This window comes from Micromys minutus (genome assembly GCF_963924665.1).
Source record: "Micromys minutus genome assembly, chromosome: 10".
Taxonomy (NCBI): domain Eukaryota; kingdom Metazoa; phylum Chordata; class Mammalia; order Rodentia; family Muridae; genus Micromys; species Micromys minutus.
In genome coordinates this window covers 44,349,671-44,362,294 of record NC_137979.1, presented here as the reverse complement: position 1 = coordinate 44,362,294, position 12,624 = coordinate 44,349,671, and the positions used below count along the sequence as shown (strand labels likewise).

The 12,624-nt window shown below is 52.8% G+C and overlaps 1 protein-coding gene across 2 annotated transcripts in view; it reads left to right on the top strand.

The window, feature by feature from the left end:
- The window catches only part of SRCIN1 (SRC kinase signaling inhibitor 1), a gene marked incomplete at its 5' end in the record, with an annotated part of 59,659 nt that extends 51,372 nt beyond the window's left edge, over positions 1–8,287 (top strand). For both annotated transcript variants that reach the window (XM_080924643.1, XM_080924642.1), the window contains 2 exons: positions 2,385–2,531; positions 7,523–8,287. In XM_080924643.1, the coding sequence (XP_080780769.1) occupies positions 2,385–2,531; positions 7,523–7,657 (282 nt within the window). In that variant the 3' untranslated portion in view covers positions 7,658–8,287. The remainder of the gene's footprint in view (positions 1–2,384; positions 2,532–7,522) is intronic.
- Positions 8,288–12,624: the final 4,337 nt, after the last annotated feature.

Genomic DNA, 12,624 nt, shown 5'->3' with positions numbered 1-12,624 from the left:
AGGAGCCTGTCGAGCCGGGGCCCTCCCTGCCTTCCCTGTGTGCACCCTACTTTCAGGTAAGCAGTGGTAGGGCTGGGTGGTTTGCCTTGGGAGGTGGAGGAGGGGGTCTCAGCTTGTTTAGTAAAAAGAGCAATGGAGTTGAACTCAGGCTATCTGGGTTCAAATCCTGGCTCTACTACTAACTAGCTGATAAGGTGCTATTCCCCACCTGTGAAGTGGGGACAGGGAGAGTGACAGTCATTTCATGAATTACAGAAAGCATTGAAGATGAAGACATATGGTTTAATGTCTTGACATGGTCTGGTACTTAGAGTTCAGGCAGAATTCACTCGGGTTCACAGGGCTTTTGAGGCCTCTGGCCTTTGGCCAGAGTCAGAGCCAAGGTGCTCATACAGAAGTGGGTGCCTAGCTGGAGCATTATCCGGTATATGAGGTCAAGGAACTGGCTATGGCCAAGCTCCACCCCTTCAAAGCTGAGTTCACTGGGGAAGGGCTTACAGGTGTGAGTCCAGGAGCCCGAGATGAGGACGAGGCCCGTCTTTGAGGTAGAGACTAGTCTCTGCTTGTTCTCTGCTTATACAGCAGTTATTTGGTTCTATTCAACCAGAAGCTTGTATTTGCTCAAATTATACCAGACACTTAATCGAGCGTCTTCGTTGATTCCTGTAACTTGCTGCACAGCCCATATACTGTTCCGTGGTACCTGGGATGGCGCCTGAGATTTGCTCCCAAGTCTAACCTGGGTAGGGGGGAAGAAATACGCTCTTGCGCTTCTGCAGAAAGCAGGAGACTACGGATTATGGGTGATGGAAAGACACCTGCACTCTAAGCTCAGCTTTGTCTCTAGTATTGGACGACATCATCAGGATGTTCCTTGACTCAGTTTCCCAATCTGTGAGAGGAAGGGCGTGGGCTCATCTGTCTTTTAGCCTCGTCCCAGCTCAGGATTCCTTCTGCAGGGATCACATTCTCCCTCATTTTCTGTCCCTGCAGGCTGCCTCAGGGCCCAGGGTCTTCTGTATCCCTCAGATCATCCTGACAGAATGCACTTCCAGCTCTCCCATTCTGCCAGAGACCACCTTAGAGGAACTGGGTCCCAAGACAGTCCCAACACCAAGACCCCGGACCCTGGCTGGCAGTGGGAAGGCTTGGAATGGCCCACAGGGCTTGCTGGGACTAGCGGCTGAGATACTCTGGCCCAGGAGCAGCTCAGTGTCCGGAAAGGAACCGGCAGTTCTCCAGAGCTCACACAGTGTGGAAGACGGAGTTCTCTGTCTGCGGGGACCATCCCCGGATGAGACTCAGAAGACTTTGACTGTTGAGAGCCACTCAGAAGAGACCCCTCAAAACTCTGTATGGAACAGTCGAGCTTGCCGTAGGGGGCCTCAGGTCACCAGCTCAGGCAGCACAGTACAGGATGCTACCCCGCTACGGATGGACAGCCTGGAAGAGACACTCCAGGAACTAGAAACCACCCTGAGCGAGATGGGCGCCAAATCGACTATGACCTGTCCAGGCAGCCCCCAACCCCTACGTCCCCATCCCCAGGTGGCTGCCACTCCCCTCTTCTTTCCTGCTGCCTTCCTGCAGAGTGGGGGAGCAGGGCCACAAGCATTCTACCCACACCCCCTTATTCTACTGTCTGTATTTCAGTCCACCATGCTCTGGAGCCTTCGTCCAGGCCAAGGCCTATGGGCAGAGCCAGGGGCGGCCGGGAAGCCGGTCCACCCAGGACTCAGCTCTGCTGTTAGGGCATGAACCAAGTGGGCTCTGTCCCTGTCTACTCTCTGTAAGCCAGAGAATAAAGCTTTCTTCTCTTTTCCACCCCTTTCCCCCTCCCCGTCTCTGTCTCTTTCTGTCCCTGTCATTTCTCTGCTTGCGCCTCTGTGTCCCCCCAACCCTGGAAGGGCTATACAAGAGGGGGTAACTATAGGAGTCTAGATGTGCACATCTCTGGGGAGATTTCTCTTGTTACCTCCTATTCTGGGGGTGGGTGGACCTGGGGATGCTCTCTTATTAGAGACCCCCAGTTCCAACTCTGTCTCCTGGACCAGGATGAAATCTCGTGCTGGTAGCTGGTCCTGGGGCCTTCCCTATAGAAGCAGCTTCCCAGGAAGGTACCAGCTGCCCCCACATCACTCTGGAAAAGTCATAAATGAGTTCTTACCCAGGACACAGCCTGGTCTGATCATCTCCTGCAGGGAGGCCTTGAACCTGGGCTCAGAGGGGACTTAACTCTTAGATGGTTAAAGTCAGGGAGGGATCTCCAGGCTTCCCAGGACCTCCTTAAGGAGGTCCTAACCCCAGAGATCCCTCCCCCCGCCCCCTTTGCTTAGACTTTCACACAGGACCGTTCCACCTCAGCCCTGTCTCTCTTTCCACAGAGTGGTGGTGGCAACGTGCCACCCATGAAGGTGGTGACTCCCGGAGCCTCTCGGCTGAAGGCGGCCCAGGGCCCAGCAGGCAGCCCTGACAAAGGCAAACACAGCAAGCAACGCACGGAATACATGAGGATCCAGGCCCAGCAGCAGGTGAGGATGGAACTCCAGGCACCCAGGCCCCTGGAGGGTCATACACCAAGGCTCTGCTATGTGCGGCTGTCTTAATGAGAGTTCTGATTCTTCTGACTCCCTCCCTGTCACGACGCTCTCCATGTTCTTCCTCCTCGTGGGCCTAGTGCTTTGGATCTGGTATAGACGACAACTGAGTTCAGAGCCAGTCTCCTGCTCAGGGATAGAGGAGCCTCACCCCCTCCCTTGTGCAGTGCCTGCCCTGTGCAGACTCACTTTCTGCCCCAGTGGGTGGGTCACTTCTAAAGCCTGTGCCTCTGCTGCTGTCTCACCTCTACTTCATGGCTCCCTGCTCTGCACTTTTCTCCCGCCCTCAGTTCAGGTAGAAGCTGAATGCACGCACATTTCAGTGACAGGGCGCTCACAGCCTCTAATGGACATCAGGTGTGGTCAGAGTCCTGCAGATGGAACAACCCCACTTGGATTTGTACGTTTGGAGTTGACAGAATTCACCCATGCCGTTTAGAGCCCTGGAGCCTGCTCGTGAGGTCTGCCTGGTCAGAGAGTAGAGGAGGACCCTGGATGTAGCTATTGAGAGCCCTTCAGTGCACACGCTCAGTTCAGAACCTCTCCTAAGTAGCTTTAATGTGCCAGGCCTGCTTCAGGTCCCAGGTAGGCCTTGCTCTGTCCAGATAGAGATCCAAAGCTCTGATGGATAAGGTTAGGGATGGCCAAGGCTGGCCATGAGGGCCAGCTCATAGCAGGAGAGAGACTTCCCAGACCTGTATAGCAAATGACATCAGAGCCAAGACTGGGAACTATCTAAAAACCCCTTCCACCATAGCCACAGATAGCTCTGGGCAAGACATTGTCTACCTGCTGGCTCCTAGGAAGACAAACATTCAATCATCCTCCACCTTTTCTTCCCCAGCCCCCGCTTTCTCATGGTCCCCAGACTCACCCAGTGAGGCCCATCCCCCCAGTTCTTTTCTGTGACTGCAGTGGGTGAGGACCTCTTGTCTGGGGTGGTGGGGGTCCTCTCAGTTCATGCTCAGAAAACCAGCTGGTAGCTATGAGGTGTGACTGCTTCACACCAGTCTGAGGTAGAACAGGTGAAGAGGCTGAGACGGGTAGGAAACCTGACATATGCCTGCTTCTGCCTAGTAAGGACCCCATCCCACCCGCACCACCCGCCACTGCAGCTACACATCACCGCCCTTGTCCTGTCCTGTAGCTCCCTCAAAACCCAGGCCCTGCTACCTGCTGCCCTGTGGGTCAGCTCCATACGTTCCGGGGCCGACTCTTCTCAGCCTTCCCACCTCCCTACAGGGAATGGCAAGGCCTCCCGAGGGCCCTGCTAGCTCTGCCTTCCTCTGGGTAAGATGGCTGCTTAGGGGTCCCCATATCTATGCGCTGTGTAGCTCCTCCCTGGCTCGGTAAACCCCCAGCTCTCACATCAGCCCCTCCCCATCCTGGGTCTATTCTGACCCTCAAAAGCTCGTATGGAGTTTCCAGCTAGACAGAGCGTCTTCTTGTACGCCTGTGGTCCAAGAATAGTCTTCGGTGGAAGAAAGTCTACTGGAGACCATTGTCCTCCTTCCACGGGTCTTGGATGCTGAGGTAGAATCCAAGGTTCCCCAGTCTTGGGAGGGAGGAATATGGATCTGTGAGGGAGGAAGGGGATGCCCACCCAGCCAACCAGATCAGCCATATACCTGGCTTCTTTCTGTTCCATATTTACCTGGCCTGCCTGGTTACTGAGTGGGTTCTTCACCTCCACCCCTCTTAGGGTTCCTAGTTCCTCTACTGTCTGTAGGTGAGAGCATCTCCCCACCAGCCAGCCCCCAAACCCCACAGCTCCCGGACTTCACTGGGCCCTTCCTGCTCCTCCTCACCCCAAGATGGGCCCCATTCCCACCCTATAGCCCTTTGCCAGCGACTCCCGTCACATGTGCTGTGCCAGGAGCTGTCTGCTTTCTGACAAAGTGAGGAAAAAAATTTTTTTTCAAATAAAGAAAACAATAAAGGAATCGATGTGGGGAGGTTTGGCTCAGTGGAGGGTTGCCTGTCGAGTAGGAGGAGGCCCCGGGTTTTGATCTCCTAACAGTGTAGAAAAAACAAAACTAATGCAATGTCACTATGGAAATGTGTGGTCTCCTAAGGTTATATGTGACTGCTGTTATCTTTTATCGGTTTTCTTTGACCCGGGAGGACTTTCTAAAATGCTTATTTGATGGATGCTCACACACGTAGCAGTTAAAAGTCTATGCCCACAAACCCCAGCATGGATCAATTCACAGCTGGTACTCCCTTAGGCTCTGATCAGCTTGCACACATGCTCCAGTCACACGTGTCCCTAAGACAAGCTCCGACTCAGTTTCCCAGGCAGACCTTGGCTTGGCTTCTGCCTCAGCAGCCTGAGAAGGTGGGATGACAGGCCTGTGGCACTGGACCCGGCCTCAATGTCTGATGTCAATGAGATTAAGAGAACATGGTGGGGAGTCCCCCTAGACGTGGTGGGGACCTGGGAAGATCCCGAGACAGGCATGCATTACAACGGACATGCAGAGGCTGGGAGGTGACAGAAAGAGCCCTTGAAGGTTGTAGGATCTGTGCTGGGTGAGGTGGGAACTGGATTCCAGCTCTTAACCTAGAGGTGAGGGATGAAGGGCTTGGTGTGGACGGGAGGCTGTGGAGTCTCTGTAGGCCGGCCATTTTGTCTCTTAATGGCTCTCGTGAAGGAACCACCAGAGTTCAGAGACGTACATCAATGCTGAGACCAGAACCTAATGGTAGCTTGAGCAGTGGGCATGCTGGGGGGAGACTGGGGGGGGAACAGAGTACTGTTCCTGTTAGACTCTGGGGGACACCAGAACTGGCCTGGCTAAGGCAAACAACTGGGTGTGAAGCTCCAGCTTGACCTAGCCCCATTTGGAACTGAGTCAGGGCAAAGTCTGACCCTGGAGGGACCGGTGTCCTGAAATAGCCTGACGAGCAGATGCATTATGGCCTAGAAGTGCGCTGCCGTGGCCTCCAGAAGTGTCCCATTTCTCCCAGAGGATGCTGAGTCTCTCTGGGGCTTCTGTCTCGTCATAAGTCTGGGGAAGTTATGCTTCTTTTATCAGAATCAAGAACCATGGTGTGTAGGGAAAGCTTGGGGAGATGGCTTGGTGTTGAAAAACAATGGCTGCTCTTGAGGGGGACCTCTGTGCAATGCCCAGCACCCACATAGTGGCTCACCACCACCTGTAGCTCCAGTTGCAGGAGATAAGGTACCCTTTTCTGAACCCAATGGGCACCAGGCATGGGTGTGGTACACAAACATACGTGCAGGCAAAAAGTATATACACATGAATAAATCTTAAAATGAAACAAACACCAAACCACCCATTGGCAGGGGACATGGAAATGACAGAAACCCCTAGACAGAGTTGCCAAGGAAAGCCTTAGCTGTTCCCTTTGCTTCAGCAAATCTTGTATGGCGCTACAGCCAGGGTGTCCCCAGATGGATTGGAAGCTGGCATTTCGTTTGTTTTGTTTTATTTTGTCTTTTCAAGACAGGGTTTCTCTGTGTAGGCTGTCCTGGAACTCAGAGATCCACCTGCCTCTGCCTCCTGAGAGACGGTAGTGGGTTCCCTCTTTTTCTTTCATGTGGCTTTTGTTGTTTGTTTGCTTTGGAGTGTTGAGACAGGGTCTCAGTATGTAGCCCAGGCTGGGTTGGAATTTGCCATATCCTCCCCTTGGCCTCAGATTTTCAAGAATTACAGGCGTAAATGCTTACATCAGGATTCTTGTTATGCTTTGTTATTATTATTATTATTGTTTTATGTGAGTTGGTTTTTTTTTCCTGCATGCATGTCTGTGACGGTGTCAGGCACTTTAGAGCTGGAGTTGGAGGCAGTTGTGAGCTGCGGTGTTGGTGGTGAGAATTGAACCTGAGTCCTCTGGAAGAGCAGTCGGTACTCCTAACCGCTGAGCCATCTCTCCAGCCTTTGTTCTGTTTTTAAATCAAGGCTGTTGATTTGTGACACTGATAGCTAAACTTTAGGCATGTCCCTGGTTACAGGGACAGACTTCAAGGCTGCCTGATTTGTGTCATCATCCCCGAGTAGTGACACCTGCTTAAAATGCACATTCCCACCCTAAAAGTAGAGACTCTGGAAGGACTCCCAGGAGTATGCAGTGCGACCCATGCCGCAGAATGTCCCATGGAGATGACACAGGTGGCTCTTAAACCATACTTTGGAGGCCATGGTTCCAAAGAACAAACCTGGGGGACAAATAGAAAAGAAGTAAGGAGAGTGCGCACATGCGTGTGCACAGGGGGTTCTGACAGGGAGGCTAGCCTGGGAGCACGGCTTGTGCCTCAGAGAATGGGCTCTAGCCACCCTTAGGGGCACTTGGAGCGGGGGTGGGGGGGGAGACATAAGCATGGAGGGCCACAGTGGGGATCCCAGAACTGAAAGGGATGCTGGTGATGCCAAGTGGCTATTCCCAGTTCCCAGATGGGGCTAGCTCACTCCAGCTTAGACCGGGGGCCAGAGGCGGGACTGTTACCGCTGGACTGAGCTACTGACCCCATCTGCCTGGCTTTACATGCACCCCTGTTGCTACTAACCATACACTTCTTCTCCCTCCCCCACCCACCCTCTCACCCCCTCTCCCCTCTGCCTGTCCTGGGCTGGGTCTCTCTGGTGTCTCTTCTGTCTTCTGCCTTTCCTCTCTTAGTAACCATGGACTGAGCCCACCCCACACTCTGCTTTCCAGGCCTTTGATCCAACCCCATGGCTCCCCTCAACCTTATTTGCCCTGCTGACACACTCCCTCACCCTGTCCCCCCAGATCAGAGGAGCACTCTCTCTCCAGCCGCCCAGCCCCTCTGGGTTCTAGCTTTTGCAGTCAATTTTCTCTTGGACTTGTGGAGTCTCCCCATTTTTCAACACTTCAGTCAGGAGCCAGCATGGAGGCTCTCCTTTGCTCTCTCTGACCCCTGACCCCTGTTTTTGTTCCAGGCCACTAAACCATCTAAAGAGATGAGCGGTCCGAATGAGACCTCGAGCCCCGGCTCAGAAAAGCCCTCTGGTTCCAGAACGTCCATCCCTGTATTGACTTCCTTTGGGGCAAGGAATTCTTCCATCTCCTTCTAGAAGCCCCTCACGCCACCACCCCAGCCTGCCCCTCCCTCACTCCTGCCATCATCCCCCTTCCTCTCATGTCCGCTCCACCCTTCCCACTCTCACACCGGAAGGGCCGCGGGGGGCATGGCCCTCTACTCTCTCATCTCCTCTTGGTGTTTTTGGTTTTTTAAGCGATTTCCTTTCATTATCGTTTTTTTCTTCTTTTTCTTTTTTAAAGAGTAAAAGAGAAAGCTAAAAACCAAACACACCAACTTCCCCTAACTTCCTGTTCCCTAGCGGCCTCTGCTCCGCCCACTTCCTGTCATCTTCTTCCCCTCTTCTCTTTCACCCTCTCCCCCCCCCCCCCCCAGTCCATCCAAAGTTCCCACCTTCCCTAACTTCCCAAGAACACTTGGAACAAACTCTGAGCCACGGAGACTTGGAGCGGAGCAAGACCCCCCTCCCATTACTGGGTTCCTTCTTGGAGGAACAAATGGACAAGAACGGACCCAGCGTCAGGCTGGACAAGGGAGACCCTGGCCTTGGAGACGCCCCACTGTCTGTCCAGCCTTCGAAGAGACAGAACTCTGCTGCTGGCCTGTGGTTTTTCTTTCGAACCAGGGTGGGCCTGGAAGCAGGCCTGGCTAGAGGGGATTCCCAGAGAAGAGGCCAAGACTGGGTGTGAGGAGGGAGGGGGGATACTAGGTGCCAGGGGAGAAGCCAGATCGCTGCTGCTCAGTGTCTGGCTGGTGCTAGCAACAGATGGAAGGAGGTCCTCAGGACACCTGTTACGGAGGGTGCTTCTGGGGACAGCCTGCCCCTGGGGTTCTGCCTTGGGAGAGGGCAACCCTGAGAGGGGCATCCGGTACTTTTAGTTCCCTAATTTAGCACTTTAAATGCCATTAACTTATTTTATGGGGGTGGGGTGGGGAAGATGGAAGGGCCTAGAAACTTGTTTGGAGGGTGGGTAGGGTCTGGTTTGAGGGATACAGGGAGAAGGGACGGGTGGGTGGAGTAAAGTCTCTGACCCCTAGAGGGAGCAACTTGACCTTCTGCCAGCCTCTATGATTTGAGGGTTTTCAGGAAGGAGTGAAGTGTGACTTGCCGTGGGGATCTGGTGACCACTTGTCGGGTGTTTGAGGGTCCCCAAGGCAGAAGAGCCAGCTAGTACTCCAGTCTGGACACCTTGCAGGGGTCCTGAACAGGGCAGACTGGCTTTTGGGTCGGTCCAGGATTCAAAGGGAGAGGCTGACTTGGTCTGGCCTGGCCCCCAGCAGGTACAGAGGCCAGAGCAAGAAGGAAGATTAGGGGAAGGGCTGGAAGGGTGGAGGCCCCCCCTTTGGAGCACAAAGCAGAGTAAGCTCAGAGGTGTGGTCTTGGGACTAGTCCCACAGTAAGCACAGAGAGGAACCATCGAAGGGACAGAGCCCCAAGACCCTGGAGCCCCACGGGGGAGGTGGGGAACCAGTGGCCACTGCTGAGGGTTTGGGGAGGGAGGGAAAACTGGGTTGTGTTTCTTTTTTGATTTTGTTTATTTTTATTTATTTCTATTTGTGTTTTGTTAGTTTACTCTTGTTTTCTAGCTTTGGATCATTTTTGTACTAAGGCAAGCAAGCCTTTTTGAAAAATAACAAAAGAAGAAAAAAAATCCCTCCCAGAAAAAAAAAAGCAAAACAAAAAACAAAACAAAACAAAAAAAAAAAAACCCTAAAAAAAAAAAAAAATAGAAAAAAGGACCTCACAATGATGCAATTACTTTTAATTGCAAGCAACTCTTTACATTTAAGTGAAGTGTCTTAACATTTTATATTGTTTTAAAAATATATTTACATATTATATATATAATATACGTAATATAAATATATATAAATATTTAAAAAAGGAAAAAAAAAAGAAAAGAAAACCACAGCACACTCTCCCTGGCCGCTGTCTGGCAGGGGAGGGGCTGGGGACAGGCGTGTGGCCTGGTTTCTGTAGTCCCTGTGAAGCAGTTTGGTTTGATTTGGCTGTACAGAGACCCCTGGCTTGGGAGGGGAGGGGGAGGGGCCCCTCCACTCCATTTCTCTTTGCTTGCCCCCACACCCGCTCAGCCCTGTGACCTGAGTGTGCGCCCCCTGTCATTGTCCTGAGTTGAGTGTCCTTTGTGGAGGAGGGGGAGCTGGAGGAACCGACCATCCATGCAGGGGCTGTCCCACGAGCTCAGGCAAGGCCCGTGGGACTTGCAGACTTCTCAGTCTTCGATTTGGTTCCTGCCAATGTGCGTCCTGGGAGGCATTTGTACAGGATTGTGTGCAGCCTGTGTGTGCGTGCGCTGGCACAAGCCTACACAACTTGTGTGTGCACATGCATGGATTGTGTGTGCATAGGCAAAGCTTAATATTGTATGTGTGAAGCCTTGTACATGTATGTGAACATCTCCTGCCTGAGCATCAGCATTGTGTGAGGAGAGCCTTGGGAGTAAGAACTTGTGTAATGTGTGTGTAGACATGCCTGGATGTTCATGTGAGGACCACATATGGATGGTTGTGCAGGTTCAGGCAGGTGTGTGAGAGGGCCTCTGTGTGTGAGTACTCGTGTGCATGTGTGCGCGTTCCATCATCCCTGCACCACTCGCCCGGCTCCCCTCCCAAGCTCCGCCCCCAGCCTTCTCAAAGCCCACAGCACGTCAGTCCCCGCCCCCAGCTGCATGCGCCTCACCGCCTCACTGCTGTCCATCAGTGTGTGCTTGACAAGAGAAACTGCCACATGGGGGACCCTGTACCTGGTCCCCTCACCCCTGCCCGCTGTGCTGTGTTACTCGCATGGGGGGTTCTCTCTGGCCCCTTCCACAATATACTGTTTCCCCAGGGGCCTCAGGGCCAAGGCTTTGAATGAGGTCCCAAGTGGGGTCCCCGCAAGGCCAGCCCGGCTCCACACCCACCGTCCACCCCGTAGGGCCTGTGTTGGTGTAGAAGTGATGGCTTCTGTGGATATTGTGACCTCTGTCAGTGTAACTTGACAATTTCTAAATGGAAAGGGTTGCTGTGTTTTCTGTCTCTTTTTTAATGTCCTCCTCTTCCCCGTCTCCCTGCTCTCTTCCCTTCCCGTTTGGTTTTTCTAGCCGAGTGTTGGGGCTTTAATAAAACTTGTTTCTTTTTTCTCTCCTGGATCTTCTTCCTGTGGTCTGTGCCTCATTATTTCATTGGGGGCATGGAAGGAATTGGGGTGAATAGGGAGTGGGGACTTGTTGACGCCAGCACGTCCTAAGTCAGTGAGCGTGGCACCAAGAAGAGACAGGATAGAAAGCACCAGGGGGAAGGACACCACAGATCTTTTTTTATTTTATTTTGAATTTTGAGGTGGTTTCTCTGTGTAGCTCTGGCTGTCCTAGAACTTGCTCAGTAGACCAGGCTGGCCTTGACTCAGAGATCCACCTGCCAGTGCCTCCCCAGTGCAGGATTAGAGGCCTGTGTTGCCACACCCAGCCAACCCTACTAGTTCTAAAGAGTCAGCTCCGGACTGGCTGTTGCAGAGGACCCCATGACTGCCAGTGAGTGAGATCCTGGGCATCTTTCCTGCGTCACAGAACCAGAGATCTCTAAACTCACAACTTAAATTCAGCTCCAGCTGACCGCCATGCCAATTCTTACAGGTCAGATTCCCTGGTGCACTGCCATGTTGGATTTCAGCCTCAGGCCTACTGCAGAGATGACCCCTCATGTATACTCCATCTCAGGCTTCTGGAACGAACAGGGACTCACAGGGAACACCCAAAACACATGATAGGAACATGTAGTGAAATGTACCTGCTACCCACAGCGCACAGGGCACGCGCCAGATGTCCTGCTCAGTTTCAATTCTGAATCCAAGCGATCTGGGCTCTTGTCGGGTCCCATGCCTTCTGTCTTCGAGGCTTCCTAGATTCTTAGCAGAGGCCTAGCATTACCTGATCTTCCAGCCAGTCCTTGATCGCCTCTGTCCCATGGGGGTGGCAGGGTCCTGAAGCTACACACTCCCAGCCAGTTTTGGAATCCCGAGCATCTTCTAAGGGCCACTGGCAAGCCTGAGTTGAGAAACCTGGCTCCCAGCCAAGTGAGTCACCTCCAGCCATTGCCCCGAGTCAGACTGCCTACCTAGTCAGTCTACCTAGAGGCTATTCCTGACTTTAGGAATGTCAGCAGTTCCTGTTGTCAATTTCCTGTAGTATTCCTGGAAAAAATGAGAGCAGCCAACCCCGTCCTCCTTTCCCTCCCCTGGCACTTTAAAAGGAAAAACAAATACATCACCTGCTTGCCAGAGATCGAGCCAGGCACAGTCCTCCCCCTTTCAAGTGACTCCCGGAAAGCCACCCTTGCTGCTGTGCCTAGGTACCAACTGTGCTAGGGCCAACTGTAGCCTGTGGCAGAGGAGCCAGCCAGGAGTGAGCGGCTACAAACCATGGCTGACAGGAAGCACTGGAACAAAGAGACAGCCCTGTAACTATGGTGACGATAAGCACTGTGGACCTGCCCAGGATGACCAGGTCCTGGGGTCCCCTACATTGGGGGCCATAAGTATGGGGAATGGAAGAGCTGCTGAGGTGGCTGTCAGTAGTGTGCCTTACATACAAGCGTAAAGGCCAGAGTTTGGATTTCCACCACCCACATAAACCCCAAGCAGTTCAGGTCCGTGATCTTAGAGGAGGAAAGTCTCTGGGGACAGGTCCTCAATGCTCACTAGCCAGCCAGCTTATTCGACAGATAAATTCCAGGTTCTGTGAGAGACCCTCTCTGAAAAAAAGTTAGCAATCAGAGACTTCCGGTCTCCATATATGTATGTGCAAATGGACATACCCAGAATACTAACAAAATTTTAAAGGCTGGTTATAAATTTCCCAAAAATGGTGAATCTGAGTTGGAGGCCAGCCTGATATTCACAGTTAGTTCCAGACTGCCAGGGTAACATAGTGAGACCCTCTTATCATCAATAACAAAAGGGGTGGAGTTGGGAGTGGGGCGTAAGCCCATGAGCCCAGCACT